Below are 26314 nucleotides of genomic sequence, written 5' to 3'. Positions count from 1 at the left end.
TGAAAATACAAAGGCCAGGACAGAAGTAGGACTTTAGTCCTTCCTTCCCAAAGGAACTGTGAGTAGTAGATTGTTTAGCAGCATTTTAAAAACTCAGTGTTGGTCACCAAGAGCAGTTTTGTAATGCAATTCTCTTTCGATCAAACACCACAAAATTATCTCATGAACTAGACTGTGCATGTCAGCACTGGAAAAAAATACTCATTGGGTGTAACTTTCATTTCTCAGTAACTCTCATATACATTTTATTCCTACTTTGTAAGCAGTAACATTTCAGAGCATCACAATTAAAAGAAATAATTCAAAGTTAAATAAAATCCATAAGCACATTCAGCACTAGCATCTGAAAGCTATGGTCCCTGTTTTCTTGAGATAATATCTTAAACATACCCTAAAATGTTTATGGGCTGAAAACTTTGTTTTGTTTGCACTGTCTAGCATTTTAAAAATCAACAGAATGATAAAGACCATATAATCAAGCTGCCGTAAGTAGATAATGTCATTTTTTTCGTTCAGAGACTTCTAAGAAATAACCTTTCATGTTGCCTCTGGAAAAGAACTAGAATTCAGGACTATAAGTTCACAAACATTTATTTTAAAAGGTTTACATTAAAAAACTGTATATAAAGCAGCCTATGTGCTATTGTTTTACATGCATATCTTGTTCTAGTGTTTCAATTATGGCAAGCAAATTCAATTTCATTTTCTAAAACATATGGCAAAGTATAAACCAATACATAGACTAGTGGGTATTAAATTCCTATCCCTTTTATTTACAAATTAACAGACCTGCTTCACTTAAGATGTTAAGACAGTACACAAGAAGTTGGTTCACCCTTCCCACCACTGAAAAGTGTTTGCAGACTTACAGAGGGAAAAAATGAAAAGTGATTTTAGTTTCAACAATAAAAAGCTCTGTCACATTGCATGTCTACATGTATTATTAAATAGTTCAGAAACGGTGCTCGGGATAATACAGTTCTCTACTAGAGATTTTTCTCAACTGAAAAAATCCTTTTATGTTTAAATATATGCTCAACAACAAGACAAATTATACAAATTAAATGTCTGCTATAACTCTAAATTACCATTTAAAAGCTGAAATAACCACAACATTAATTGTAATCCAAGATTGTCACTATTCTTAATACTGTTTTCAGAAGTAAATTAAAGATATTAATAAGCTTGAGTTATTTTAGCTGTTACTCTACACATAAGCATATTTTACAGTTTAAATTACTACATGAAATATGAAACTATTAAAATAACCACTACGTATTAATTTTAAAAATACCAACATTTTTAATAAAAGTAGACTCTTAGTAAGAAAACAACATAAAGCTAAGCTCATACAGTTTTGGAGGAAAAAAAAGTTAGTTTTACAGTATTTACATAGAGGTAAACCTTTCCCAATAAGGTAAATTATCAGCAGGTACCTTAGAAGCTTCTACTAAATACAAGCACATCAGATTTTTTTTTTTTTTTTAAAGAAAATAGAAAAGGCTTCATATACAAACAGCACTGATTCCAAACCGGTGAAAAACTAAAATTGCTTTGAATTAGAAGTTTAATTAAAATAAAATTTCCACCTTCGCCCCTTATTCTTTTAAATAATAAACTACGCTCACCCGAATTGAACGAACACGTAGAGAAAGAAACTTAAACATGACTAAGAAACCATGATGTTTAGATTTTCTGACTGAGCGATCATAAGTCCAGCAGGGAAGACCAACCCTGGCGTTTTTGCTGTGACCAGCTGTTCCGGCAATTAGAAAATTTCCTGTCAGGCAAGTCAGACACAGTTGGGGGGTGGGGAGAGAGAAGGGAGGGAGGGGAAAAAAAAAAAAAAAAAAAAAAAAAAAAAAGAGACTGATTCCCTTCCCTTGCCCCACGGTAAAGAAAAACTGGGCAGCAGTGGCACTCATGTTGTTGATGCTGTAGAGATCAGCACAGGAAATTTAAGCAGATTGCCTGATAGCAACATGCTGTTGCTGATGTTAATTTATTCCTGGTTACCAGAAAAGAACAAAAAGAGATCAACATCTATTCCAGAAATCATGCTACTATGCCACATTTCACTAGTTAAGCAGAATATCAACTATTTTAAATCCTACATGTGATTATTTTATTTTTATGACTTCAAACTTATTTTCACAAAATATTTAAGATTACTTTTTAGAGTTACATGCAGAGAAAGAGGTATGCTTATGCTTAAAGACTATTTTTATTTACTAGAGTTGTTAGAGGACCAAACAGACCCCGCATATAGCCCTTTGAAATCCTGCACATAGAAAATGCTACACATGTTATAGAGGTTAGGTCAAGACATATTGCAGAAATTATTTGAACTGGATTGCTCAGTTCAAATGTCTAACTTATGCACCAATATAATACTGCTCTGTAGAGAGGGAAACATTTCTTAAAGTACTACAATACCTAAGCTTTCTTTCAATGTTTAAAAAACCTTCAAATATTTCTAAGAATTAGAATTCAATCTAATGACTTTGAACAACTAGAGATGAAGTTTTTAATTTGACCTCTCTCCAGATTTAGTAAAGAAGTTACTGTTCTGAATATTCAGAGTATCTTCAGCTTCTTTATATTTATTAAAAACACTGAATTGCACAGTGCATGCTCCATTTGAACATGGAGCAAGACTGTTTCTCCTCAAGCAATAAAGACAGACAAGTAGTAATATTTAGTCAAAGGCATATACAAGTACTTAGCTATGAACAGATCCAGGTGACTCCATTTAGTGAATCTATACCAAAGGAAACATACAGGAAAATACTGCACTTCTTCCTGCACAAGATACTGAAACAAACAAGCCCTCCAAGCTACCTCCCTTGACTGGGTTCTAACAAATATCTGGATTACTGCAATTTTTTTAGATTTGCATTCCTCTTCAGAAGACAAAGCAAATAATTTCTTTAAGTGACAGAACATGTTGCTTCTACCTCTATATCTCACATCCTGGACATTTACAGTATCGGTTTCTAACTTTGCCTTTACAACCTGGATTACATGTCTACTCAGCGTAAGCAAAGATCCTCTTGCCCAAATGCAGAGACGAAATAAAGACCCTGGCTTTATCAGGAGCCTGCAAGCAAAAATGTACCTTTTTTTGTAGTCTCTTGTACTACTCTGGCTGTTTCTTTATGTTACATTCACAGGGAGGGAGCTTTCAAATTCTATGCACTGCATATATACAGTTATTATAGATCACACAGGCATTCAGTAACTATTACTACACCTTGAGTACTCAATTACAATGTACTCTTTACAGTCCAGTGTGTTACAGCCTTTTTGGAAGAAACAGCCGCTACTACAACAGCAGTAACACAGCATGAAAAGTGATTCAAATTTGTTTCAGGATAAACACACTTCCTGAACACAAGGAGGTTCCTGCAACGCAAGGTTTTCAAGTATTTGATAACTGGTACAAAAATTTCTTGAAGTTTTTCTCTCTTCAATGGTTTTAAACCCCCAGCTACTTCCCCCTCAAAATTGAAATGTCTCAAATATTGCAGTTCAATAGCAATAGAGTTGTTTACATTTTGAAGACTTAAAAACAGCTTAAATAATTAAGTGGTAGACCATTCAATCTCTCTGCCTTACCTTGTCAAGAACATGTATGAATGCACTAAAAACAGAGTCATCAGGAATCTCCAAATCACTAAACTCAACCCTACGGTAGCAAGGGGAGCTAAAAGCAGAAATGGAGAGTAAGTGGTAAGACTTACACTAACTATAACATTCTTTAAATCTGAAAAGATACTAAATAACTAATGGCTAAATAACTATTTTCTTATCTTTTTATTGTAAGAGTATGAGTGTATTCTGCTGCAGATAAGCTGTATCTGTTAAGGGTGACAGGAATAAGGCATTTCAACTGCAATATTCGTACAACTATTGACTACTGCTCTCCCAAACCTTTTATGTGACCTCCCAGTCAAGTACAAAGCACAGTGCTCAGGGGTCAGCGGGGTTACTTCACAACAATAGTTCGCTTATAACTGGCATGGGTCTGCAGCAGGTGGAAGAAATTTCTTGTGTTCTGGGAGAATAAAGCCTGCATGGTTCCCAAAGAGCACCACCAGCCAACCAGAAACATTAAGATATACGCTACATAATTCATTTTGAGAATCTCTGAGAAGAGAGCTTGCCCTTTTAAATATTCCTTCGTATGAGAAGGAGACGGGTTAGAGGGCAGCAGTCCCCAACAGGGAAGTCTGTGATAACAAGGACAAACTGCTCCCCTTACCTTGAAGTCGTTGATAAGGATTTGTGTTACACATGTTTACTATGAAACACAAGTGTCTCCCAAAAAATAAAAAAAAAGGAATTTGCTACGCCTATCAGTGATAATCAATTGCAGAACTCCACTTGTACAATGCATCTCCTCCTCTAGTACAGAAATACAAAGCAAGTTAATCTCCCATCCTCCCCTCCTCTCCTTTTAAATTGGATGCTCAGAATGCACAAAAAAATAAGAGAAAATGTTATGAGACTTGCTGTCCAAGCATTCAATAGAATAGAGCTCACAGCCTCCACAGAGAGCAGGAGAACTGAAAGATCCTGGAAAAACTCACAAAGCGGTACAGAACATGCGGGAATCCATAGGTTTTCCTGAGTAAAACGTGCACGCTACAGTGGGATGCTCACTTTTACACATAACCAGAAAAAGCTAGGTAGACTGACAATCTTCCTATACCCTCAGTCCAGGAAATGTACTAATGCAAATTAAGTCTTTATGCTGCTAGCCAAACACAGCTCTGTAGTACAGATTGCTTTCAATTATCCAGAAAAAAAACCAGAGTACACATAAGAAATGAGAAGTCCTCATCTGATGAAGGTCAAGAGTTGAGGAAGAGAGAGCGACTTTTTGGAGTTTCCAGAAGCTGAATAATACACTTCCCTTCACAATAAATATGTTTGTATACCCAAAGCAGCAATATTCTATTAATCAGGGGGTGTGGCAGTTTCCATCTGCTAGTTTACAGGCTTTTCAGGGCTACCATCTGTTTTCTTTTCATATAACGAGTAAGCAGTTTGACTTCTAATGTTGCTTACACTGTCAAATTATTCAGTTTTCTGACCAAGATTCAGAAAGTATGCTGCACCTAAGACACTAATTGCAAAATAAGCCACTCAAAAACCATTAGAAGACATAAACGGAAGAGCTTTGCTGTAACCTTTCCTCCACACCTGATGACATCTTAGAGAAAAGATATGTTCCAGGGATTGCCTTCTTTATGTGGGTTTGATATGCAAGAGTCAACATCTCCGACTAAAAGCTCTGCACTGTCTACAAGCCTGCTGTAACTTCTTACGTGAAGACCATTGAGTCCATTCTTACACAGGTAAGATAAGTGCACTTCACTGTAAGACGGGCAAAATTCACCCAAGTTACAGCACAGTGCTTTGGAAGCTAATGAACTTCCAATTTCATTACATTCAAAGGAAAAAGGTATTCTGTTTTTCACAAACAAAAATTGGGGCATGGAGAAGGGATAACTGGATTTAAATTTCAGAGACATAAATGGTTTGCCCGAGAAACTTATTTGTCCAAACATCAAGTTATTTGATTGTAAACCAGAATTAAATATATGAGTACAAATATATAAGTATATTTAGTGAAATACATTAAAAGGAATGTAAGGATTATAGACAAACTTAAAGTCTGAGTTTAGTACTGGTGACCTAGATTGTTTCCTTCACTCCATTACACAATGGATAGTTTCATTACATGGCCAGGTTATCAGCTGGCTTTAATAGGAACAACAACTTCATAACAAGGAACATGGTGTTATACCGCATTATATAATATTATGGTTTAAAACAATTGCATTGCTATGGCTGTAAAGAAAGCTTCCTCGCTTTGATTTCCATATGAACAGGCAATAAATTCAAGAATGTGTAAGCAATGTGAAATAATAACTTGACTGTATACTTCATCTCTCAGTAAAACTATGAAAAGATTAAATTGTCACTGGTTTACTATTGATACGCTATCCAAGTAGCTGTTTCAGCTGATATTATCTGTCTGTAAAAAATGAGAAATCTCAAATTCAATAGTCTATGAACACTTGTGAAAGCAAATAGATCCGTAATATTTAATAAATTCTAGCTATGTCTTAAAACCTCTACCACAGACCCAAGAATTTACATCAAAATACTGACAAAAATGTACACACAAAAAATTGAAATGCAAAGGTTATGCCAGCAGAAGGAAAACAAACATCAAAACAATCAGAAATATGTTCAGTCATCTTAATACCAATGATTTTTCTTGTAATTGGTAAACCGTTACTGAGCACCTGAAGAGCAATATCCAACAGACGTTTGGAGCAGTCCCAAAACAGTGCTTCAACCTGACAAAGCGCAAAGTTTTTGAAATTAAGAGTTCTCACTAGTTCAACGCTATGACATTAAAAATTGAGGTGAAACTAAAAATCAGTTAAAGCCTCTCTCAAATGTTTTAAAACCTAAACATTTGTCAGTTTCATTACATGCTTTTTTTTGTTGAATTACTTCATTTTAACATTCTTATCTTTCATTATTTTCATGGATGGTGGCACAACAAATGAGATTACCCCAGATTACTCTGGTTTTAGTATTTTGCCTGAGTGATGGGGAGGATGTTTTGCCTGTGACTGCAACTGGTAAGCGATTTCCCTGTCCTCCTCTTGACACCTCCCTGCACCTCCCAACAGGCTGACCAGTGTTATATACATTCATGGTAAATTGTACAGTATACATGCATGTATAATAAAGAATCTCAATGTTTTACTAAATATAATTGAGTGATCAACTTCAGTACTGCGACAAAGAGACTATATTGTCCACAAGCCTTTACTAAGATCATATTTTCCTTATAAACTCTTCTATTAAAACTTAAATTGGCAAGACAAAGGCCATAATTTTCATCTCTCCTGATTGAAAACAGTTGATTTACATTCTATCAGAGAAAAATAAATGAAAATGACATTTTTAACTACTGACTTTTCTTTGAAAGCATTTCTTACACTACCTTTTGACTACCCACTGACTACAGTCTTATTCATCTTAGTTATATATTTTTAGTTAGAGGATGACAGCTACTGAGATTTAGTTTTTCATCATCCAGATCAGCATATTTTAATATACTGCTTTAAGCTTTAGTGCTATTTAATTCTATGTATGCTTTAATTCTCATTTAAAAGTAGCATTTTCAAAAGCTTTACCAAAGCATACAAGAAGTCAAGTGTAATAAATAATATTATCCAATCACCTCCACTGGAAAGAAGGTTTACTTTTTCATCCCAGTTTGAACCTGAATAGGTTCTACTCCTGCCTGTACTGACAAAAAGCAACCTTCAATCCTTGCAGGTTACCAAAAAGAAATATTAATGCGTTTTTCTGCAACTTACAAAGTATGACTGAAAACAACTTCTCACAAATGCTTAGAACCTAATATTTTTATATATTTAATAATTATGCTTATGCTAGTGGGCTGCAAGGGTAATACATCAGTTGCACTAAGTGTTAACAGCTAAACTGAATCCAGATAACAGAACGGAACAAAGAACAGCACATGCAACATGTTCTTCAGATACACACAAAAGATACTTGCCAGACCAGGTGTAGCTTCTGGTTAGCTGTAACTAGTAGTACAGCATAGATCATGATTTTAAGAGCTCAAAACAGTTATTTTGCTCAGGTAAGTTACTTAATCTCTATTGACAAAGAGATACAAAAAGTAATGGTAGACAGCAGAAGAGTGAGAAAGGTAGCAAATAGAAGGCTTTAAATAGCTTCCCCTCTTTCAGTAACATTCACTTAAGCATCCACATTAGGTCAAGCTTCAGCCAGTTGTTTACTTGTTCTTACATTTATTTCCTGCTGGAACCAGAAAATTCATGACATACATCAGATAAAAACCATTCACAGCAAGCTATAAAGCCAGATATAACCAATATATAAAATGTAATAAAACTAGAATACTGAATGATTCCTTTTAGGAGCAGTGAGACTGAACTATATAGCATCTTGGACTTCTCAGAAACAGGCAGGTACCATTATAGCTCCTGTTTTTCTTAAAACAAACTACGGAGTCTGAATCAATGTTATACAACTCAGACCCTCCTGCCAATTAACTTTACTTTTGACTAAAAGAACAAAATAAAATTAATCTTTTGATATGCAGAATACTAGAAAGACTTCCTATGTAGATTTAACTGTTAGGCTTTAACATTTCTGTTAAATTTCTTACCTGATTTGCATAACGAGCATACTATCCAAACATGCATGCAGTATATCAAGTTTCCAACATCATCTATCTCCACAGAATGACAGGAACTCTCTGTCCTGAACGTGCATACCTTATAGACCTACCAAAATATTTTGTCTGCTTACCTGATGTGCTAGCACATGCTAGGCCCATTCACTCTACTGTCCTCAGTTACAGCTGAGAAAATTCATAAGTCGTCAGTGATCACAAACTGATAAAAGTTCATTTCAGTGTGAAGTTAAACGGGAGAACTTAAATGAGTTTCAGTGGTAATTTAGAATTAGTCTTTATCTTGCAGCAAAACAGATATGAAGCACTGAAAGACTATCACATCCCAGCTGAAGTGGTATTTTATTACCTGACAGACAGCAAAGGCTAGCTACCAGCTAGCTTCCAGCTATAACTGAATAGCTGTAGTAATTTCTTGCGTAAAACACCTGGATTATTTTACGTCACCATTGGCAACATTTTACTCACTACAAACCAGAAATAAACACAAAATAAATTCCTAAAACACTAGTCTGAGCCACTAAAGAGCTAAAACCAATCTTAATGAAGTAGCTGAAGCATGACAGAAAGAATATTAGAGAACTATTTTAATTTTTTGACTGTCATATCAGGCCCTGTCAGCATGGGTTTAAGAAAGGCAGGTCCTACTTGACTAACTTGATCTCCTCCTGTGACAAGATGACCCGCTCAGTGGTTGACGGAAAGGCTGTGGATCTTGATTACTCAGACTTTAATGAAGTCTTTGCCACTGTTTCCCATAGCATTCTCCTAGAGAAGCTGGCAGCTCATGGCTTGGACAGGCATACTCCTGGGTAAAGGGCCGGGCTCAAATAGTTGTGGTGAATGGAGCCAAACCCAGTTGGTCATGAGTGGTGCTCGCCAGGGCTCAGTACTGGGGCCAGTTCTGTTTAATCTCTTTATCAGTGATCTGGATGAAGGGATTGAGTGTACCCTTAGTAAATTTGCAGAAGACACCAAGTTGAGTGGGAACGTTGATCTGCTGGAGGGTAGGAAGGCTCTGCAGTGTGATCTGGACTGGCTGGATAAGCGGGCCAAGGTCAGCTGTATGAGGTTTAACAAGGCCAAGTGCCAGATCCTGTGCTTGGGTCACAACAACCCCAGGCAGTGCTACAGGCTCAGGGAAGAGTGGCTGGAAAGCTGCCTGGTGGGAAAGGACCTGTGGGTGTTGATCAGCAGTTGGCTGAACATGAGCCAAAAGGGTGCCCAGGTTTCCAAGAAGGCCAACAGCATCCTGGCTTGTATCCAAAACAGCGTGGCCAGAAGGACTAGTGAAGTGATCGTCCCCCTGTACTCAGCTCTGGTGAGGCCACACCTTATATACTGTGTTCAGCTTTGGTCCCCTCACTACAGGAAAGACATTGAGGTGCTGGAGGGAGTTCAGAGAAAGGCAATGAAGCTGCTGAGGAGTCTGGAGCACAAGTCTGATGAGAAGCAGCTGAGGGAACTGGGGCTGTTCAGCCTGGAGAGAAGGAGGCTGAGGGGAGACCTGATCGCTCTCTGCAACTACCTGACAGGAGGTTGCAGCATGGAGGGGCTTGGTCTCTTCTCCCAGGCAAGAAGATGAGAGGAAATGGCCTCAAATTGTGCCATGGAAGGTTCAGATTGGATATTAGGAAAAATTTCTTCATGGAAAGGGTTGTCATGCATTGGAACAGGCTGCCCAGGGAAGTGACAGAATCACCATCCCTGGAGGAATTTAAAAGACTTGTAGATGAGGCTCTTAGGGACACGGTTTAGTGGTAGACTTGGCAGTGTTATGTTAACAGTTGGACTTAATGATCTTAGATGTCATTTCCAACCTAAATGATTCTATGATATTGTGTTGAAACAGGTAGTTTGTCAAAAAAGCAGCAGTTTGGAAATGTCTGAAGAAAACCACTTGTAAGTAATTCTGCAGTTATCATATTCTGAAAGAGAAATTTGATAGTTGTGGTGGGTTAACCTTGGATGCCTGTCCAATACCCACCCAGCCACTCTCACTAACCTTCCTCACTGATGGGCTCAGCTTTGGCCAGTGGCAGGTCTGTTTTGGACCTGGGAAGAACTGGTTCTATCTCACATGGTGGGCCACCCCCTCACCCCTCCGAAACCTTGTTATGTAAACCTAATACAATAGATAAATATAATTGTAGCAGATAAAAACTAAAAAAGTTCATAGGAAGAACATGAAGTTACAAACTCAAAACACAGAAATCATCATCAAGCACCGGCACTAGTCAGAACAAATTAAGAAATGAAATGTGAACACCTTGCCCAAAAGAAGTGTTCTAGTTCAAACAAGAATTCAAGTAAGCACTGTAGTCTGTGTTATCTCCTCCTGGTGTTGCCTTCTAACCACACAAATATTGTTCCTTTCTTACTCTTTTACACTGCACTACTTTAGAGTCATCTGTCAGCACTTGGCTTGTTCCTTCACCCTGTCTTAAAGACAGCAGAGTCCTGTATGGTACGAGGAGCAACCAAAAGCAGTTATGTAGTACAAGTTTTTAATCTCTTTTTCACGTCAGCTTAAGAGCTACATCTATTACTGGTAAGTTTGAAGAGAAGCATGGTAAAGGCAACTCCACTCATTATCTAAACTGGCTCTCTCCATGACTTCAGCAGAGAGAGAAACTGCTATGGCGTTGCAATTATATCCATGATGCATAGATGGAAACAGCTTTGACCACCTCATCACAAGCTGAAGTCTGCACAATATGCAATACCAGCATATGAACCCTGAACTCCAACCAAACGCAGAGTTCCAAAAACTGTGTTTTATTGGTAAGGTCATCTATCACCAGGCCTAACATAAGCCAGATACTACTCTCTGACACAAAACTACAAGTAAACACTAAAGCTGCCATGGTATCTGAGTGAAAGTCACAGGCACTGCAATAAGTAACCTGAATTCACTGGTGTCTTCACATTATAAAATTTTTTAAACTGTAAGGTCGACATGAAGATAAGGAACCTACTCAAACTACCAATGAACTTTCCTTTGATCTTCTCTTTACCAGCAACCTCTATTTTCAAGAAGCCCAGGTTACGAATTCCTTTGATTAAGGCCTCTCAGTAACAAGAGCAATGGAAACTACAGGTTCACAGTTCTTCCTCACCCCTGATAGACTACCAGAAGCAGGCAGGAGTATAAGCTATGATCTTTTAGAATATACAGATAGCTGAAATCAAACCAAACCAAACCAACAAGTTATGGGGAAGAAAGAAAAAAAGGGATAGATATCTGGGGTGTATTTTTTGTGTTCACTTGCTAGTTTGAGCTCTGAGTGATCACTCTACTCCTACGTGTGCTTTACAATGCATTAGTTCAGAGTTCTCTAATGCTTACTGTCCAGATCTGATTTACAGCAAAAACTCAACATCTACATTAATAGTTCAGCCGCTTCCTTTGGCTATTCTATTACTATGAAAATTTCACTAAGCATGCTTCAGCATTCAGCATCTTACCTGAGGCAGAGAAGGGGTCCTAAGTCACCACCTAAATTGATACAGCTACCATCTTTGAGTATCTCCATGCAAACATTTTTGGAGCCCCTAGCCTTGTCAGCTCTGAACCAATGTATAGAAGTTCTCTTCCACTTCAACTTAGCCAGATTAAAATCACAAGATGAAAGTTGGAATCCACAACAACAGAGGAAAGACTTAGGAAACCCCTGGGCCTCAGTGGACTAGTTTTACTATTACTGAAAGTACTCCAATGTCACACATCTGAACTTTTCTACTAGAAGCCCAAGAAGAGGACCTAAAACTTTGTATCTTGATTTTATGGAGAAAGGGCAGAGAAAGACCCTTTCAAGCTAATGAAGATTTATTAAGCAAACAATCTAGTTTTACACAGGTCAATATGGAAAATATGAAATGATGAATGCTAACAACAAAAAGACACAGACAGATACTGGCAAGAAATCTTATTACGGTATGGAAAAACAAAGGTGATGACTGCTGTTACACCTTGCATATCAAACTAGAAGAGGGAAAGCAATGGTGTAAACTGCCAGGGTGAAAGTATTATATTTCATACACTACACGCACATGTGTCTGTAACTGAATCTGTGTGGAATTTAACCATGAGACAATCTTTTGTTTTGACATGACAACAATCGAAACCTTAACTATTAATAAAGTATACTTCTGGAACTCACAGATGTAAAATATTTTCACCTATGCATTGATGAGACTAACAGCAGTCAATGGAAGCACTTTCCTCATTGGCACTAAGAAAAGTGGACAGTAAAAAAGAACTACATGTTTTTAAGGTTGCTAAGAAAAGAAAATAGGAGCTCAACCTCCCTTCCCATTCAGGAATGCTCTAACTAGCCACATTTTACTACCAAACTTTCTCACTCCTCAACCCAATTGTAACTTCTACCATATTCAGCTTTGTGCTTTCCACAGAAAAGCATACCTCATACTAAAAATACTAGGGAGAGCCTATATCATCCAGAAATACTAGGGAAAGAATAAAACTTAATCAGAAGAAACAGTAGGATACTGAACCAGACAAGATGGCCAGTGAGAGAGAATCTCTCAAAAATATCAGGATCCTAGATTGCACCTCATGTCAAGCAAACCTAAACAACAAAACATTAGTGGAAAACCACCTGTAAACTAAATATCAGTGTGCTACAATATTGTATTATCTATCTTTATAACAACCATCATTTACTCACAGTTTGTGGGTTGATATCATCTTCTCCCATAGGTTCATCCACAATTTGCTGTCCATTCTGTAAAAACAGACATAGCAAGTTACTAGAAATGCTGAATCTGAGTACAGAAATAAATATATTGCAGATGTGTTTTCATGGTATGCTACTGTACAGGGTCAAATGTTCTCTTCTCCATGTTCTATTAAAAAAAATAAAAAGTAAACACAGAAGATTGCATATTGCTAGCACACAATACCACTCTCACTTTGATCCTTGTGTATTATCATACTGGATGTCACGGTAAGAAATACATAGAACAATCTGGCATTAGAATCCTTATTACTAGACAGCTAGACATTATTTTCCAACTACGACGACTTCTGCAAAAGAATTAAACCTGATGAAGACTGAACACCAAAAGGCACAACAAAGAGCAGATGAACAGGTTCTTTCTAAGAGCAAGACCTTGTGTAGAAACACTCAGTCCTTACTCTACCATGACTACTTCAAGAACCTTCAGAACTGTAGTATAGCTGTAGGAAAACTATGAATGCAATGCTTATTTTCTTATCCAGCATTTACTACTTTCTGTACTCTTCTCAGGACCATTCTATAAAGCCATACAAAAATAGGCTTTTAAATGTGAAATTTAGACACACAGATTTTTAAAAAGCTTAAATACCTTGCTGGTCAACAAATGCTTTATTTTCCTCATCAATGAAAACAGGAGAATCTCTAAGAGATATTTATCTCAGAAAGACTTAGAATGACCTTGCTTACACAACAAGCATGAATATTAACAAATTGTAAGGAAAAATATGTATTTCCTAAGTTATAATATGGGATATCACCTGGAACATTAACTCTTAGTTTGCTCCTAAACAGCAATTCAATACGATTTTAGAACCAAATGAAAAACTATTAAAAATTGTTATATTTTCCATTAGCACTGGAGGAATAATTTAAGTTCATTTATGCATTGTTTCCCTAGAGAATACAAGGCCTAATTAATCTATTTTTTTAGAACTGAATTTACTTAAGATAAAGTTACATGCCTATCTGGATAGATATTTTCTAGTTGTTATAAAGTTAAGAAAAGCTGCTCAGAGATTCAGAGATTTTAGCTTAGAGTTGCACCTTCCTTCCCACAGCTCAGTTTTTCAGCAGACTTCATACGTGGAACCTTCCTTGCATTTTTCTGTAAAAACTTCTGATTAGTCTTCCAGCTTGCACATGGTTGGAAGAAAATCTTTTGTATGAAGTGACAGATTAAATTCTAAGAATTTATGAATTCAATTTTCAAATATTGCAAACACACTGAATGTTCAATCTCAGATGACTACCAGCTCTCTACTAAGTTTTCTCCTGAGCATATTTTGCTAAAAGATGCAGCTAGATAAAGCTAAGTCATGAGAATTATGGATTGTCCAGATATCACACAGGCTTTTTTTTTTTTTTTTAAACGGGGTGGGGAGAGTAAGAAGGTTCAGCTTCTGATAGTCTATTTAGTGCAGATTTCTGGCACTTGGTAACTGCCATTTTCTCAACTGGCTTCAGGAAGATACTAGAGACTTCTAATATGACTCTAGCATACTCTAGAAGTCATCTTTCCATGAGGGAGGACTAGTAAGAAATCAGCTTCACATGTTATACATTACTGCGGAAGTGGATATAATTTTCATGAGCTCAGTTAAGGGTAGTCAGCATCACAGCTTCCAGTTGTACAGCTAAGGGTAATTTGCCAAGATGATGGTCCAAAAAGCCTAAATTCCTCTCACTGTAGCATCTTTTACTTATATACTTATGTACACACAGTGAATATTGTACTATTCTTCCTTAAGACACATAAAAAGTTGAAATAAACCACCATGAAAATACCAGCTTAGCTAAGTAACAGAAATAAGTGGTTTTAATAAAGCCTATTCTCAAAGAAGCATATTGTGTATACACACATCATTACCATCAAGGCCACAGTTCACATACTTTCCCTTTTCTCAAATCTATGGCATATATTTAAATTAAATTAACATTTGTATTTTAGCTACACGTCTCTATATACTGTTCATGCTACAAGATAGTTTCCAAAGTATCTTGTCAATGTGAACAAATGAGAAGAACAGTAAAACAAATAAGACAACTGACTTGAGCTGGAAAGGAAGAGTCTACAATGTCCTAACAACTAATGACAGCTAAACTCCAGGGCCTAGAATAGGGCAACTTGTGTATCAAAGGCAAGTGCTCTAAACTGACTCCACATGCAGATTTTCAGAAATAGTAATTTGTGCTACAACACTGAATAATAATGTGCATTAACTGCAGGTTAACTAATAATTTACTATACAGTAAACTTTAATATTTCATGCTTACTATTTTAAGCCAACTGAAACATAGTTGAAACTGGAACACACTACCAGAGACTTGAGACAAGCCTCTCTTTGAAGACAACAAGGCAAAAATCAACCACTGTTTTAAAAAAGGCTCTAATCTCATTGACTTTTTCAACATTTTATCAGTCTACCAGAAAAAACACAGCAAACTTTTGCATAATGAATTAATTGTTTTGTACAATGTAGTTTTTCTGTGTAATCCTGCATTGCCTTCAGTTTCTTTTCAGTTGAATTCAAGCAATACATTCACTACACACTTATTAGAATGTACTCAAGAAATCAGTGTGTGTGCCATGTGGTCAAGTCTGAGACAGATCACTGGATTAGCAAGATCTTTTTAAATAGGTCTACCCAAGCAATGATTATGCTAAAGGAATCACTGGATGGTAGAACCAGTTTTTCTCATAACAGTCTGAGCCATGTAAGGTAAAGAAGTATATGTATATATGATTTATGGTTTGCTGGTATATGATACTTTTAAATGGAAAGCAGCTGTGCGTTCTGAAAGTCTACAAAGCATACTGCCTTTCTTATGAGTTAAAACATAAAGCCAAAAGGTCCCTACTGGAAGTGGCAATATTTAAATGACTGTGTAGCGAGGAGGTCAGCAGCATGCTTAAGAGGTGAGTGAATGAAATAGGTTCCATTTTGCTGGTCGTAGACTTGCTCTAGTATTTAACTAGAATGAAGGGCATCTCTTCATGACATAACTGGTAGTCAAAGGAATACAGAAGAAGAGAAGACTGACTGTATCTGTCACATGTACAGGTTGGTCTAATTCAAAAGGCAGACTCTAGACCTTGATTATTCTTCAGCTGCACTCCTCCTGTGGTGGGATGCTAAGCAAGCAGGCTATTTCCAATATGTTGTACTTTTGAAGCCAGAATATTTCAGACAACAGCACAAGAGAACTCTTAAGGAGGAAAAGAAAAAAAAAAAAAAAAAAAAAAAAAAAAAAAAAAAAAAATCACAGAAATGTCCACAGAAAGTTCCTATTCAGACCTAAACATACTAGCAATCGCAATCAATTCACGCCACGAAAGGAGTGCACATATCCCTCCATAACAAAATGCTCTTCCAATTAACTCAAATTCTGTTATCCAGTGGAAACTGTGATGTTAAGTTAGCCACAAATTTCACTCCCAAAAGCTTTTAAACCAGTTGCCATATTTCACTAAATTGGTAGAAATGAATACGTAAACACAGTTGGGTTCCAGCAATTTTCCTGAAGGCACATGGACAGGAACACAAAAGAGATCCTACAGGCTCCCTTACTGAGCATAAAGCAGACAAACATCAGGGAATCTGCACCAGGCTGTTGGAACATGAATGTCCCCCACATGAACCAACAGAACCTCTGACACAAAAGACAATCAATGACATAACAGGAAATCAACCGCCAGTATTCCTAGCAATCAAAAATTACAGGATTAAACCTGTCAAACTCTTAGTGCATAATCAAGCACTGGATTTTCCTAGCAAAAAGACAGTTCCACTTCTTGACCAGTAACGCACACCCATAAATCACTGCACTGGAAGGGACCAAGAGGCAGCAAGTAGTGATATATGCTAGGGTACTGGTATAGAGAAAATCTAGTAACACTAAACCCTTTCTAAGAAAGGAGTACATCAAGAAATGCAGCGCACATCCCACACACAACCAATTAACCACTTTTTGTGAAGCAGGGAATATCCTGCACTCTACACACTACAAATACATATTGATCTGCAGTCTTCATGTCACCTTTTTTTTTTTTTAATTATGGTTCCAAAATGTACTGCAAGAGATCCAATTCACCTCAGAAGTCTGACAACACTGTAGTATCTTGGGCACAATAAACCTAATGCTGTTCCCATCCATCCTTCTGATTTAGCACTGGGCTCACATGGATGAACTTGTATGTAAAATACACCATCTAGCATCTGTAACAGCAATTTGAATGTACCAATTCAGTGCAGAATATCTTACGTTAATAATAATTTTAGGTATCCATCATTCCCATAACTATTTTTTACAACTATCTAAACCATATTAATTGAAATATTAATTGGACAAATCACTATGTTTCCTGTAGTGCTCACTTTTTCCTATTTTCCGTATCAGTTTCATCAATGATATTACAGACAATATACACCTGAAGTTTCTAGATTTAGTTTAGTATTCTCACATTTGATTTACAAACCGAAGTTCTGCTAATTTGGACTTACCTACCCGAACTTTATGCTCTTTCCTACAGTCTTAACAGATTTTTTTTTTTTTTTGAAGGATATAAGTTTGTCTCCAAAGCTTCTTCAACATTAGATACTACCATATATCTTCTTCCTCCCCCAAACCATCTCTGCTTTGTGTTTAGACTATTGCTAGACTATTTTGGGATGTCTAAGTAGTCTCTCTGCCAACTATTTTAACTTTTTTAGCCGACTATGTTTGTCAGTTATTTTAAAACCCCTTATGAAATTGATACTAGTTACAGCTTTTGGTATAATGCTCCTGCCACTAACCTCAACATTTCCTAAATATTAATACTGGGTTTGAGAATTTAAGTTAGTAACCAGTCTTGATATTATTAATAGAGTTCAGTATGTTATATAACTATTGACCTTTCCATGTAATTGGTACTTTTTTTACCGTATCCCCCAACTAAAATATAATTCAAAAAACTGTTATATTCTTACATTTAATAATTGGACAAATCAAGAATTATGAACTATGTATCAATACAGGATGATGCTTTGAATACACAAATAAGCAGACAAGATAAGATGTCTGAATCATGCCATTTAAAAATCATCATCTAGAAGCTGTAACATGCCAATGAGTAACACAGGCGATGATTTAACTATGCTTTGGAATTATAATTTAAATAAATTACCTGGGTAAGTCTGAAACTTCTCCCAGGTAATTCCTAGTTTTCAGCTACCAAAACTTCCAGACTTACCCAATAACTTTTAAATACAATTATAGGGTTTAACAGATTCTATCCCCTCTCCCCCCCATTTAAGCCTTCTGAAATAAAGTTTAGGATACAAAAAATAAGTAATCCAAAACACATAAGAACTTGAAATATTATGTATTATTTAATCATTAAAACACTGGCCATATATAGATCGGAGCACTTATACTCTGGTATTTTCAAGGTACTCTCAACTGGCAGATAAAGCTCAAGAACCCTGTGATCTTCGAATTCAGTAAAACCGTAACAACGCTGCTGGCTTGTTTCAAAGCAGCACAGACTACAGTTTTCCTACTGAACATTTGTAACAAATTTGCTGTTAGCAATGCCAAGGCGCTGCATGGAACTACATTCAGTAAAAGCCTTCTGAACTGTACACGTTCAAACTTGCTACTCTAAACAGCAATGACCTACTCCGAGAAAAAAAAAATTGTAGGTCCATAGAAAAATAGTTGAAAATAGACTGAGAGGACCTTGAGAGGTCATCCAGTCTATGTCAGTACACCAAGGCATGACCAGCTAATCCTACAATGTTTCTCACAAAAAGTTTATGTCTAACCCCTTCTTAAATCTTCAGTAATGGAGTTTTCAGAATGTATTCCAGTGCTTAACTAAAATACCAGGCTTTACTAGGATGTGAATTAATGATTTATGCCCTAACTCCTGAGCTGTGAAGCCACACTGATCCAAAGCACTTACCTAAATCCTAATCTGATTACAATTTATTATATGCAAGTAGCAGAAATGAGCTATCATCTTAGACTTCTTTAACTTCCAATCCCTAACACTGCGATTCTGTGTTCTCTCATAGCAGATATACATCTCACATATACTATGTTAAAAATAGTACATGCAAGTATTAAAAAGTCCTTAATTTAAAAAAAAAAAAAAAAAAAGAAAGAACAAAAACCTAAAGACAGGAGCCTTTATTTCTATGAAACTTAAAATTATTACAAATATTTATTTCATAAAAAACTTTGTTACTTCAAGCTCCATTAATTGCACATAATTTATTCTAAACTTCATTGACTAAGGTGACTGACTTCTTCCTTTGCTGAGTATTAAAAGAAACAGCAAGACATTGAAACTTGCCTTTTCTGTAGATAATCAACCTCAAATATTGGCCACTAACATGCAGATCATTCAGGTACAAAGCCATTATTTTCTTCAGCTGGGATACTTGGGCAAATTTAACCATATGATTTTGTAAACTCTACCTACTTTACACTATCACTTTCTTACCTGCTATGACTCAGTATAGTTTAACAACACAGAAAAGCAGTTCCTTTTCCTCCACTGCAGTGCTTTCCTTGGCACTGGCATATGTCCAGCTCTGTGCCAAGACAGAAAAGGAAACTTAAAAAAAAGAGTTTACAGTTCTCAGTAAGTTTAATCCTCTGAATTAACCCAGTTTAAACTCAGAAAAGTGCCAAGGCATTAGTCAAAGTGCCAGACATACAGTATCATTAAACCTTTGTCCAGGCCAACCCCATTTGTAGCTAATACAAGCTCCAAATCATGTATGTTCATTTGTTCAGGGAAGAAAAAAAAAAAAAGACAGGGAAGTGAAATTATTACACTTTACACACTAATTCCACAGCCTCAGTAAAAAACAAAACAAAAAACCAAACAAACCAAAAAAACCCAACAAAAGAACAGCAACAAAAACACCAACTAAAAAAAACCCCTTCAAATACATCATCTATTCCCCCTTCATTTACTCCAATAGGAAGATGACACATACATGTAGAAATCGCTCACTTCAATATATCAAATCACTGCTGCATATGTGAAAAAAAATTCCTTCTTGGCTCACACACATCATCTTAAGAGTGACTCCAGCACCTGACAGCATACAAATCTTATTACCAAGGTTGTATTTGCAGAAGGCAGGGGTGGGTACATCACCTTCACTGCCCTCTGCAGTCCCAGGTCCACCGTAATGCCCTGCACGGGCCTGGGCTCCTTCCCCAGGGGACCAGGGCACACACAAGGGAGAATGTGCCAGGTCCTTGACCCAGGAGTTGGGGGCAGCCAAGGGGCTCAGCAAGGCCTTACAATGCAGACACAGGTTTTCAGACATCAGTTGGTTTCTTAGAATCTCTTCGCATGATAAATGACAAAGGTTGAAATTTAATACTGAAGTCAACTAAAGGAGTATTTGTTTATTGTCATTTAGCTGTTTTAATAAGTTCTTCTGAGAGACTAAGCTACGGAACAACTTCACCATTTCCTAAAATTCAGGATTTCCAAGGTGACTACATAACAAATGTCAACTGCTGGAAGACAGAAGGAGAAAGACTTTCTGTTAAGTGGAAAAAAAAAAAAAATTAACATGTAAGTTTTAACAGTAACTAATTTTGGCTACTATGTTTTGTAAGGAATAATACAAATAATATTAAACATGATCTGATTACACGTTGAAACTACCACCTTTTGAGCCTGTAGGACAAAGAAGATTTTATTTTTCCAAGCTGTGTTTTGTTGGACATTTAAAATCACAATAAAACACCATTTCTCCACAACTTCTGTATATACATAAGCATGTTCCAATAAATTAATGCTTGAAATTAAATCTTAAATGGAAATGTAATTAATTTAGTTAAACGGAGCCTTAGAAATTGTGTCAGAAAACAGACCTAGGTAATAATAATGTATTTAGAAGACGTGCTACTTTTTACACAATTGATTGTTTCACTTTTTTTTTTTTTTTTCCAAGGCAGCACATTTCCTTCAAAAAGAGTCAAGTAGAGCATTAGGCATACCACAGGGGGTTCCTTACATCAAAGAGAACATATGGTAACCGTTAGTGATAAGAATGAGCTAGCAGTTAACTTTGTGGTTGAGCCACTGGAGTAGGTCCCTCAAAATCAGAGTTCACCTCCTAGCTCTAGAACAGACCCCATGAATTATGCTACGTGAACTCACTAAGCTGTTGAACCTCATTTTCCCATCTGCCATACAGGACTTTTTTCTCCCTCTGTTTCCAATACATGAGGCGTTTAACCTTATTTCAGAGACTAAGGAGAGAATAAGTAGCACAGTATCATGTATGCAAGCATATAGCACAATACTGGCAGTAATCAAACACTTCAGCTTGTCTAAATTTAAAAATTCCCTTAAGATATTCTAACTTACTCGGTTTTACTGATTAAATTATTCCCTTGAAAATCACCAAGAATGAAAAAAATATTACAAGGTTTTACTGTTGCCTGAAAAACTGCTTAAAAGTTGCACTATTGGAATATGACTATGAATTTTATTTGGAAAAAATCCAAACAAACAAATAACAAAAAAGAAAACCACCACCAAAAAACCCAAAACGAAACAAAAACAAACAAAAAAGCCCAATTCAAAACAAAAAAAACCCACCACAACAAAACACAAAACCCTCCAAAACCAAACACCACAATAAAACACAACTCAAAACCAGTATCTTGAACGAGTTCTTACAGTTGATAGATCTGCCCACTGCCAGGATAAATCAACCCATAAAGCTAATATTTTTGATGTGCAGAAATAATTAAATGCTCACATTAGTCTATGTATCATTGTGAATCTAAATCAAGCATTTCAAATGTCAAAAAACTGCAGTTACTATGACAGATCAAAACCAATCCAAACACTACAGACATGCCTTTAATTGTGTCAGTCTGCTTATATCTGCTTTGCGTTAGATGTCGCAGCTGTGGCGAGAAATATTACCCATGCTATACTGAACAAAACAATAACAAGCTAAGAACTGCTGATGTCATAAAAAAGCTCAAGGAATGCTTCAAGAAGTCAAAATTAACACATGATGCTGCATGAAGGTACTGAATTCAGCAGCGTAAAGCACCTGCTCCTTCCCACCCCACCCAGCTGACAGCCTGACATAGTAGGAATGTATTAACTAAGAAACAGTAAAGGTAAAATTGTACCATTAAAGATCTGAAAAAGCTGATAAAAAAAATTCTGCACACCTAAACATCTTTCATGCAGGTGATATGTTTCTCAAGACAGTATTTACACATACGTAGCATGTTATCTGTCTGTCACAGTAGTCTACGGAATACAGAGGGAACTATTTATTTAAATGAGAACTAGATGGCGAATTGCCAATTTTAACCCATTGTAAGATAATACCACTCCACAAATCTGTGAAAAACCCAGACTTCAGAATGCACTGTACTGACAGCAGATCGGTTTGAGAAGCGATAGCTGAGTGCTGGAGATAATTCTGCCTATAATGGAAAGATGACAGATAGTCATCAAAATCCACACAGACCAGCCCATTTGGGTGATTCCATTTTGGCTTTGAATTGTTTACCTGTGTGAGCCATACCAGAAATGACTGTAAATAGAGCCTTTGTGCCTGCGGAATTTAAGTACAACACTGATTACACAGACTGGTACAGAATGTAAAGACAATCACAATCATAGCTTCATGGCTACAGGTGTCAAGACATCTGATAAATTTCAGATTGCACACCAAAGGTGTACATTGACAGAGATTGTCATATAGACATCAGAATTAAATTACAAAGCAAAAATTACATTATACCAGATTCTCTAAAGCATTATCATGACCTTTAAATGCTAGCCCCTCTTGTCTCATGCAAGGTTCAAATAATTCTGGATACAGAAGATAAACCAAGGAATTCTGCAAAGGGGGGTTCATACCATCTACTTTGACACCTAAATAGGTGATCATAAATTCCCTGTCCAGAGCAGTGGAAAAAACTGAACTTTCTCCACAGCCAATTTAGAGCACCTAAATTAAAACTCCTAAAGATAGATGGCACAAATGCTTTCCAGAAAGTCTAACAAATGGTATCTTCTTATGATGGCCATCTCTTTCAACCTACTGGTGTCCAAAATTTCACTGCTATAACTATTCATTCTGCTCCAGTTGACATTAATATGCACTGCTGGGAGTACACATCAAAGGATCAGGCTAGTTATTCAGGCTAGTTTGTGTTCACATACAAACTCAAATCATCAATACTTCATTTTCTTGAAAGCAGACAACTTGAAACAACAGGAACATTCTTACCATGAAAAGCAAACACATGCTTATTAAATATACTGTATTCCAAGGTAATGGCATTCTAACATAAAGATATTCTATTCCTCCTACTAAATTTGCTCACACATCACAGCAAATCACCTCCTCAGTGGTACCAGTATAAAACCAAATGCAGGACTGCAAGTGGAAACAAATGAAAAACTAATCCAGTTAAAACAAAGTTTTTAGGACAAGAAAACTGAGTTTCAAAGCTTAATTTGTAATTTCATATGGATCACACAAAGTTACAAGAACTGAGTCAGCAAGTCTGAGAGGTTAGCAGAAACTTTTAATCTCACTTAGTATTATAGCTAAAGATATTATTAGTATCAAACTATGACTGAAATCAGAATGAGTTTCCAGGTGGATGTAAAAAGTACTTCTGCCCAAGGGTACTATTGCAGGATATGGTTTGGTATTAGTATATTGCTATGCTACAGAAAAACACAACTCATGCAAATTGAAAAGATAAGTTATGTATTTAGGTCATTTGTTTCTGTATTTGACTTAAAGAAAAGATATTTTAGTGAAAATAGATAGGTTAACAACTCATTTCAGGTAAGCAATGTTTCTCAGTTTACCTTTTAAGGGTCACCTGAGAAGTTTTTACAGGTGCAGTCTGGTCTCTTCAAGAACTGAGTGTTTATCCTAGACTAGGGCCTTAGAGTGCAAACTTGTCAGTTCATTGCTGTTTCATGTTTTATTAGTGGTCCTAGAAGATTTTTCGTTGATAAGCTGTTGTAGACTTATGCCAGTGTGTTTATTTTTTTAGTAAGAGGTAAAATACACTCGTTTCAAGAAGTTTACGACAGCAGTTTAAAAACAAATAATGTCAGAAATACCCTAAAACAAATAAGGTAAAATCAATTGTGCACACACACACATTCCAAATCATGTAATTTCTTTTGCTACCTTTCCAGCATATATGGCATTATTGAAGTTACATAGACTATATGTAGCGAGCATGGAATACTAAAGTAATAGTAAAGATATCTTCTCTAAATCATCAGTCTAAGTGGTCTTGCAGAAACATCTCCCCACCAACTTCTCCTCTGCCCTCAAGCATCACACTACTATTGCAGTTACTCTCCATTAAAAAAAAAAAACCTCATCTAAGATAGCCACTTTAGAAATCGGTAAATAACTGGCAAGAATTTAAAAGCAACTACAGTAACTGGCAAGAATTTAAGACAGATCTGCCTGTCAGATCAAAATTGCAGTCACTTTAAGGAGAAAAAAGACAAGACAAATATTAAAAGGACAGATACATGTGATACTGCAGGAACTTTGCATCAGTTCCTCTTTGCTTCACTCACTTAGGAATAAGTCCTAACCTTGTGAATAATTGTTGTAAACTGGCCTGTGTCCATACCATTCATATTCAGCATCACTTGAAGCAGCCTGGCTGCATATCAGCTGGAGCAGATTCAGGTAGAAGCTGCACTGTCAGAGGAAGCTACTTCTTTTCAGATGGGAGTCTGGTTGCAAACTAGCACATACATTGTGGGCTACGAGGGAATCACAGAACAAACACAACTGACTGTGTAGGTGTAGCATTTACATAGATCCAAACCAACACAGTAGTACACTGTAGGAAAAAAAATGAAAAGTAACTGAAGGTATCTCTGGCCTCGGTGAATCTGATTTCCAGCCACCCTCATTATCTCAGCCTAAGAAAGCTGACACGCGTCTTGCCTAACAACGGCAGCAGCATAACACGAACTCCCCACTACCGACAGCGGGAAACCACACTGCTCTCCATCCCAGGGATGTTCCCAGAAACACCGCCAAGCACACAGCTTCACCCATGCGAAACGTCCCTGCGGTTTCCCAAGCGCTTGCGAAACTGCAACGACAACCCCATCGTGCTTAGATAAGGGTACAGCGGTACCCAGGAGGGGATGGCCCTTGGCCACCGTGGGGAGAGCCTCGGCAAAGCGAGGGCAGCGGGCAAGGTGAGGGAAGGCCCCGGCCCCCCCGGGTCGTGCTGGCGGAGGCGGCGGGGCCGCCCCGGGAAGGAAAACTCGCCGTGACAGTAACCAGACACCGCGCTGGAACAAAAGCGCCCGAGTCGGCCGCCGCAGAAGCAGGTTACTCCCTCCCGGAGAAGGGGGCGGAAGGGGAGGGAGCGAGCCGGGAGCAGCTCTGTCCCATGAAACACGCCCCGAGTCCCGGTGCGGGGGAGTCCCGGCCGGTCCCGGCCGTGAGTCAGTGCCCCGGAGAGGAAGCGGCGCGTCGGGGCCGGCCGGCAGGCGCCAATGCTCACCCCGAGCGGCTCGGGGGCTCGACGCCTCGCAGCGCCCCGTCACCGCGCCGGGCCACTGTCCCCCAGCTCCTCCCGCCCCCCCACCCGCGAAGGGAAACTCTGCCCGTCCCTTGAGCGGCGCCGCCGGTGGGACCCTGGGTCCCGCCGCCTCTTCACAACTTTCCCCGCAGCACCACCCCCCGATCGCCCCGTACCTCGGTGCTGCTCTCGGCTGTGCTCTCCACAGCCATCTTCTGCCACGGGTCCGCCAGCTGCGCCAGGGGCATCTTCCCCGCCCGGCTCCCGCAGCCTCCGCTCTCCCGCTTTCCCGCACCCCGGCGGCGAGGCGGGGGAGGTGAGGCAGACAGCGAACCCTCCGAAGGACACGGGACACTCCGGCTGGCTCTAGCGGCGACTGCTGCCCGCTACCGCCGCCCGTCCCTCCTCCCGCCCCCTCCCCGCTGCCAGGCGGGGCCGCGCTTCCGCCCTCCCCCCGGCCCGCCGCTCAGGCCTGGCTTCCGCTCACAACATGGCGCCCGGGCCGTACCTGTCCGCCTGATGGCGCCTGCGCGTGCCACGGCCGGGCGGGTTCGCTGCCACCGGGGCCCTCACCGCCCGCAGGTGCTGCGCCGCGCCGCCACGCGGGGCGGGGCGGCTCTCTGAGCTGAGCTGAGCCGAGCCGAGCCGAGCCGGGCCGGGCTGGGCTGGGCCGGGCCCCGGGGGTGGGGGC

The 26314-nt window shown here is 38.3% G+C and overlaps 1 protein-coding gene across 4 annotated transcripts in view; it reads right to left on the bottom strand.

Annotated features, from left to right (window-relative positions):
• The window catches only part of RPS6KA3 (ribosomal protein S6 kinase A3), a 76453-nt gene extending 50423 nt beyond the window's left edge, over positions 1–26030 (bottom strand). For all 4 annotated transcript variants that reach the window (XM_071812418.1, XM_071812419.1, XM_065858498.2 and 1 more), the window contains exons 1-2: positions 25800–26030; positions 12973–13029 (exon numbers count right to left, since the gene is read on the bottom strand). In XM_071812418.1, coding sequence (XP_071668519.1) covers positions 12973–13029; positions 25800–25871 — 129 coding nt within the window. In that variant the 5' untranslated portion in view covers positions 25872–26030. The remainder of the gene's footprint in view (positions 1–12972; positions 13030–25799) is intronic.
• Positions 26031–26314: the final 284 nt, after the last annotated feature.

Source organism: Patagioenas fasciata, chromosome 1, assembly GCF_037038585.1.
Source record: "Patagioenas fasciata isolate bPatFas1 chromosome 1, bPatFas1.hap1, whole genome shotgun sequence".
Classification (NCBI taxonomy): domain Eukaryota; kingdom Metazoa; phylum Chordata; class Aves; order Columbiformes; family Columbidae; genus Patagioenas; species Patagioenas fasciata.
The sequence above is the reverse complement of the archived record's forward strand: the minus strand, read 5'-3'. Positions and strand labels throughout refer to the sequence as shown.